This window comes from Protomyctophum parallelum, assembly GCF_964188405.1.
Source record: "Protomyctophum parallelum genome assembly, chromosome: 10".
Lineage (NCBI taxonomy): Eukaryota > Metazoa > Chordata > Actinopteri > Myctophiformes > Myctophidae > Protomyctophum > Protomyctophum parallelum.
The window spans coordinates 23615800-23623215 of NC_139704.1; the positions used below are offsets into that span (position 1 = coordinate 23615800).

Genomic DNA, 7416 nt, shown 5'->3' on the forward strand with positions numbered 1-7416 from the left:
ACCCTGCAAAGGCTCCACAATGACAGAGAAAAGCATCCCTTATCAGGGTGCTGCCTGCCTGGCTGCCACAGAGCAGGCCTGCACACAACAATGGTGCCCTCCCACTCCCACAGCATGTCGTAAAGATCCCCTGGCTGGCTGGGAGAGGCCATTCATTGTGTTCCAAAAACACTGGCCCCTCTCTCTTTACCATCGCGGCCAGCAATTACCACGCTGCTGCATTCTATTCTGACCGGCGTCCCGTCGATGGCGTAGCCTGTACCAGCAGGACCAGGGGATATTGTACACTGAGCTCAGACAATAGTTACCTCATAGTCAAACATGGCTGTGTGGGGAGAGTGGAGGCCCCTTTTTCTGCTGATCTGGCCCATAGCCATAGCTCACACTTAAAGTTAAACGACCATTCTACACCCAGACAGACAGACAGACATGTGTTAGAACATCAACATTTAATTAAGGATGGTAATTTTATGAATGCCATTTTACCCACCTACAAGCTCACGTGTGGCAGCATGATGCTTTTTCCTACTCTTCCAGTTAATTTTATCCGACACACATGTCCCCCGTAGGTACAGTATGCATAAGGAGTTTCTTTCGTCCAACCATAAAACCACATTTCTCTTGTACAACGTCCATTTCTCAAATGCTGCTATACTGGGAGACATGTGGCCCAAGTAGGCTATAGTAATACAAGCACACGAGCACACAGTGCACACACAAACACGCAGAGCAGGGGGCAGCAGCCAAGGGTCTCGTGTGACATTATGGGAAAGCATGGCACCGTAACAATTTATATTGATATTGTTGTCCATGAAAATGTAGCTGGCCTGGCATTGACAAACGACTTGTTGTGTGTGAGAGCAGAGCAGATGACCTAGGTCCTGAAGCAGACGGCATTCCCAAGTTCCCAACACCAATCTGTCTCCACTGACAACATGATGAATGCATTGCATGCACAGCGTCGCACACTGATCCCCCACATGACTTACTGGAAGGGGAGGCCTGACTCACTGAGCACATATTACAAATTACACACGTACAGACACTACCTGTGCACAAAATACTGAGGTGCTGCTGCTGCACGATAATGACGCTTTACTTCACGATTAATATTGTCAGACAAATAATTGCGATGAACAATTTAATTGACGTTGAACATTGGAACATAATAATTAATACAAAATGTAGAAAAAAATTAAACAAAGGTTGCACCGAAACGGGTCGTAGCACCACGAAGGGTTTAATCCGCCACGGTTTGTTTGTATATTTAAGTTAGTTCCCTGTGCAATTTGTGATTACGAAGCCTAAAAGGCAAAAAGAAATACAATTTGTAACGTTCCAATGTCCAATGCTAAAAAACACAAATAAATCGATAATGGCAATTATTTGTGTGACAATTAATCAACTTAAATGTGTAACAGTGTTGTTTTTGGCGGCAGATTTTAGTTTTAGTCATAGTCTCTTGAATAGTTTTCACTTAGCTTTAGACACATTTTAGTCACCTGGAATGTTTTAGTGTTTAGTCTAGTTTTAGTCGACTAAATCTACAGTTGATTTAGTCGACTGAAAGGTATTTTGGCGGGCTGATTTTATACTGAAAATAGCCGATCTACAAGCTCACAATGCGACACATTGTGAGCTTGTAGATCTGCCATTTTCAGTATGCAACCAAGTGTTAGATGACTTATACTGGATCTCTTGTCCACTAGTACCTTTCTCAAAAAAAAAAAAAAGGTAGGAGCGCACACCAGTAGTGGGGAGGTGCTGACCGCAGGAGATAAAACTTTGACTGAGAGAGGAAAGAGGCCGCACAGCTCGTAGTCACGATGCCATAAACAAGTTGCCTTCTTCAGGGTATATAATCTAGTACCTTTCTAACATTTTAGTCTAGTTTTTATTTGTTGACGAAATTGTCAATATATTTAGTCTTAGTTTTTGTCATCATAGTTTTCATTTAGTTTTTGTCAGTGAAAAAAGGTAGTTGACGAACAATCGAACATTTTTCATAGTTTTAGTCGACAAAATCAACACTGATGTGTAATCATGACAGCCCTACTCTTTACTGACATGTATGGCCTTTGATCCACCTCCACCCACAGCAGGCTAAAACCACTATGTAGTAAAAGATAAAACCATTCACCCACCCACCCAACGATAATGTACTGACTGTGATTCATCTCAATTCAACCACTAGAACCCCAGCAAGCAAGAGACATTCACCAAAAAATAGAAGATCTACAAACCAAAGACATTTTGGTAGATGGTGGCAGCCTGGCAGGCCTAGCCGATTTTTCATTGATTGAATAGTTGATTAGACAATGTAAAAACAGCAACATAGTACAGTCTAACACTTGACTTTGTACAGAGGGGATAGCACACAAAAAAAGGCATTGTGGTTTTTGTTTCCATTTAGGTCCTATGCCGAAACGTTGCGTTTTCCTATTTTAATACACTTTTCAACTGCATCCTTTTTCATCTTGCTGAACAGTAAAGAAGGGCCCTATTTTCACCGGTGCTCTCACTATATACACACACCAAAACTCCCTGCTCTCACTGTATATACACACCAAAACTCCCTGCTCTCACTGTATATACACACCAAAACTCCCTGCTCTCACTGCATACACACCAAAACTCCCTGCTCTCACTGTATATACACACCAAAACTCCCTGCTCTCACTGTATATACACACCAAAACTCCCTGCTCTCACTGTATATACACACCAAAACTCCCTGCTCTCACTGTATATACACACCAAAACTCCCTGCTCTCACTGTATACACACACCAAAACTCCCTGCTCTCACTGTATATACACACCAAAACTCCCTGCTCTCACTGCATACACACACCAAAACTCCCTGCTCTCACTGCATACACACACCAAAACTCCCTGCTCTCACTGCATACACACACCAAAACTCCCTGCTCTCACTGCATACACACCAAAACTCCCTGCTCTCACTGCATACACACACCAAAACTCCCTGCTCTCACTGCATACACACCAAAACTCCCTGCTCTCACTGCATACACACACCAAAACTCCCTGCTCTCACTGTATATACACACCAAAACTCCCTGCTCTCACTGCATACACACACCAAAACTCCCTGCTCTCACTGCATACACACACCAAAACTCCCTGCTCTCACTGCATACACACCAAAACTCCCTGCTCTCACTGCATACACACCAAAACTCCCTGCTCTCACTGCATACACACCAAAACTCCCTGCTCTCACTGCATACACACACCAAAACTCCCTGCTCTCACTGCATACACACACCAAAACTCCCTGCTCTCACTGCATACACACCAAAACTCCCTGCTCTCACTGTATACACACACCAAAACTCCCTGCTCTCACTGTATACACACACCAAAACTCCCTGCTCTCACTGTATATACACACCAAAACTCCCTGCTCTCACTGTATATACACACCAAAACTCCCTGCTCTCACTGTATATACACACCAAAACTCCCTGCTCTCACTGTATACACACACCAAAACTCCCTGCTCTCACTGTATATACACACCAAAACTCCCTGCTCTCACTGCATACACACACCAAAACTCCCTGCTCTCACTGCATACACACACCAAAACTCCCTGCTCTCACTGCATACACACCAAAACTCCCTGCTCTCACTGCATACACACACCAAAACTCCCTGCTCTCACTGTATACACACACCAAAACTCCCTGCTCTCACTGTATACACACCAAAACTCCCTGCTCTCACTGTATACACACACCAAAACTCCCTGCTCTCACTGTATATACACACCAAAACTCCCTGCTCTCACTGTATACACACACCAAAACTCCCTGCTCTCACTGTATACACACCAAAACTCCCTGCTCTCACTGTATACACACACCAAAACTCCCTGCTCTCACTGTATACACACACCAAAACTCCCTGCTCTCACTGCATACACACCAAAACTCCCTGCTCTCACTGTATACACACCAAAACTCCCTGCTCTCACTGTATACACACCAAAACGCCCTGCTCTCACTGTATACACACACCAAAACTCCCTGCTCTCACTGCATACACACACCAAAACTCCCTGCTCTCACTGTATATACACACCAAAACTCCCTGCTCTCACTGTATACACACACCAAAACTCCCTGCTCTCACTGTATACACACACCAAAACTCCCTGCTCTCACTGTATACACACACCAAAACGCCCTGCTCTCACTGCATACACACACCAAAACTCCCTGCTCTCACTGTATATACACCAAAACTCCCTGCTCTCACTGTATATACACCAAAACTCCCTGCTCTCACTGTATGTATACACACCAAAACTCCCTGCTCTCACTGTATGTATACACACCAAAACTCCCTGCTCTCACTGTATACAATACATACTAAAGAAGTGCTGAGAGATTGGAGAGCCAACTAGCACTGCAGCAAAAGCAACAGAGGCACTGGTGATGACATGGGCACATTTCCAAAAATCAAGGCTTTTAGTGTAGTTTAGAACTAAGAGCTAGAGGTTGGTGGGTGGGTGCTCTGAGCACACTAAATGTGTGCAAATAAAATATTAACCCATTTCTACAAATGCTTTCTAAATTCTGACAGTTTTCAGAAAAACCCATGTTTCTATGTCAAAAACGTCTGGGTTTCCGAGGCTACTATGTCAGTGGTTGAAGTGATTCTCAAGCGTTTTCATGTCAAGGACCCTCAAAAATATATGTAATTGGACACCGACCCCACATCTGAATTTACTGTATGTTGTTCCAGGGACCACCACAAGCAAAGATTTGACTTAAAATGTTTGCTCTGAAAGAATATATATTCAAAGATTTGCGCCACATTTTCACGATTTTTCAAAAATAGCAGACCTACAAGTTCTTGAACTTGTATTGTAGATCTGCTATTTTTCAATAGCTATGGTATAACATAATGCTTGAAACACCAAAAGGGGTTCCAATATTAATAATAATAAAATCACACTCCTGTGAAGTGAGTGGCACTCTTCTTATCATCATACATCACATTCCGTGCTAGCCAATCAGCTGAACACATTCCGTGCTCATCATAGACACAAACACACAAAGCTCTGCATAGGCCCTCTGATGGATAATTTTGAATTATTAAGACATTAATTGTCTGTGGATGTCGTAATCATATGCCCTATCATCCCCCTATGACTTAATCAGGTGCCTTTGTATCTTCATGTCACGCTGTCCCACTGATACATCTCACTTCTGTCCCAACATGATAAAGAATTGTTTTTCTACCGTTTACCACAGATTACATTGGTATCTGTGAGAACTGTTGTTTCAAAAACAGCAAATGCACATGTGGAGCCTGAGGACTGAATTAAATATACTGTAGCTGGCGGTATAGCAGCTCGATCTCTGCACATTTCACACATGTAGGTGAAAATGCAGGATATATCACTGAAAACAATACAGGATCACATCTGGCTTTAACTTAAAAGTTTGGCTTTAACTATAAAGTTGTATGTAGGCTAACCATGTTACATGGTTAACCGTCCTACATAATACTTAGGTTAAGTGTAACCCACCCCTTTTAGCTATATAGGTTAAGTGTGGAGTTGGGATTTCTTCTGTAGGTGTCTGTAGGACTAGTAGTGAGTGAGTAGGGTTAGGTTTAACCTAGCCTCGGAGACCACAGGTGTTTCTCACACACACACACACACACACACACACACACACACACACACACACACACAACACACACAAAACTTCACAAACTTATTCTGCAAATATGAAGCTTGCAGATAAGTAGCAACTGTATCAACAATGCCACGTCAATTTAAATAGCCTACCAAGTAACCAGGTATGGTAGTCGATCTCAAGACTGGCTACACCCCGGCTTGTAACATAATATCCAGCTACAATATGCATACAATGTAGGCCTATCCATCTCGCGAGGAGGAGGGTGTCACTTGCCAAAAAGTACAACAGTGCCTCATTTCCAAGACTTTTCAGTCGTCACACAAATCGAGTATAGTTGGACTTCTGCTGTAAAGTCTTATTTCCTGCGAGATGTGTTTATAAGGATGTTATAAAAGGCTAACATGAGAAATATCACCTGAGCTACAGTAGGCTACCAAGTCGGCCATAGCACCGAATGACCAAAATTAGTATTTCAAAACAAAACGTGAGACACCAGAGTGGTTTAATAACCAAATTAGGCAATATTAGGCCCATGGTCGAATATGACATCAAGGTATTTAACAGCAACAAAGTAATAATAAGTTGTTAACGCAGTCCCATCCCGTCCCACTTACTTCTGTCCCTGCTCAAAACGAACAGTTTGGATGAGATTCTGTTCTTTTCTTTGGCATCAATATAAGCGACACCATCGCACCAAATGGATTATAATAAAATTGGGCTTTAAAAAAATAAAATTAGTAGAGTAGTGAATAATAGAGGCGAGATTAAAGAAACTCACCGGCATCATTTTGGCGTCGTACCGCATTTAGTTCTCCTCTTCCAGACCGAGAACGTTACGGTTCGAATTCCAGTGATCCCAGTACAGTACAGACACACCTGCCCTGGCTGGCTGGCTGGCTCGGAGTTTCGACAGAAGAATGCGGTCAACCAGTAATCCTCCCAGAGCAGAGCAGAGCCCGTCCGTATCCAAGAGACTTTCTCCTCCCTGTCCGCTGTCTGTCTGTCTGTCCCCCTGTCTGTTCTGTTCCGAACACACAATATGCACTGCAGCTTAGCTCAGAGTCAAGTCAACAGAACATGCTTCCATCTTTGTGAATAATAAATACGAGATAACAATAATAATACGTATATTGTCGTTTAGTTTCACTGGGCTACGCTACGCCGCGGACTTGTTGCATCTAAAAACTAACTATAAACACAACACACACTGAGGCCTTCTCTTGGCGAGAAAGAAAGTTTTGCGTAGCGGTCGTTTTGAGCATCGTTTTTCTTTTTTAACTGGAAGTTTAATTTGTATTAATTTTTACGTGCCTTTTTTTGCGAGCGCGTTGTTTTGTTTGCCTTCATAGAAACACACATATTAAGTTCGGCTATTCAACTGTTATAAAAGTACTATGGGTGATATAATGGGTAGCATTGAGTGTAGATATTTACCAGAGGTAGGACGCTGCAGCCCGAGCACACATACACACACAGCAGCCTATCCCGAAGTGAGTGACGTAGTGGGAGGAAACTCATCCCACAGTGGAATGTAAGCCACGCCTCTTTTTTGAACAAGGCTTCCTTTTCCCCCTCCTAAATAGTGCTAGGGGTCGTCGCGACCTGTTATTAGACCAGTTGACCCTTCACACTAGATGTATGCATTTTCTTTTCTTTTTTCTTAAAGAAAAGATGTATTTAGACACGATTAAGATATAAGGTTTTATAGTAGAGACAGTAGAGATGGGGAGTGATTC

At 42.9% G+C, this 7416-nt stretch overlaps 1 protein-coding gene across 5 annotated transcripts in view; it reads right to left on the reverse strand.

The window, feature by feature from the left end:
- LOC310866103 (apoptosis-stimulating of p53 protein 2-like) overlaps positions 1-7161 on the reverse strand; it is a 52907-nt gene extending 45746 nt beyond the window's left edge. For all 5 annotated transcript variants that reach the window (XM_083775450.1, XM_083775447.1, XM_083775449.1 and 2 more), the window contains exons 1-2: positions 7115-7161; positions 6459-6701 (exon numbers count right to left, since the gene is read on the reverse strand). In XM_083775450.1, coding sequence (XP_083631576.1) covers positions 6459-6485 — 27 coding nt within the window. In that variant the 5' untranslated portion in view covers positions 6486-6701; positions 7115-7161. The remainder of the gene's footprint in view (positions 1-6458; positions 6702-7114) is intronic.
- Positions 7162-7416: the final 255 nt, after the last annotated feature.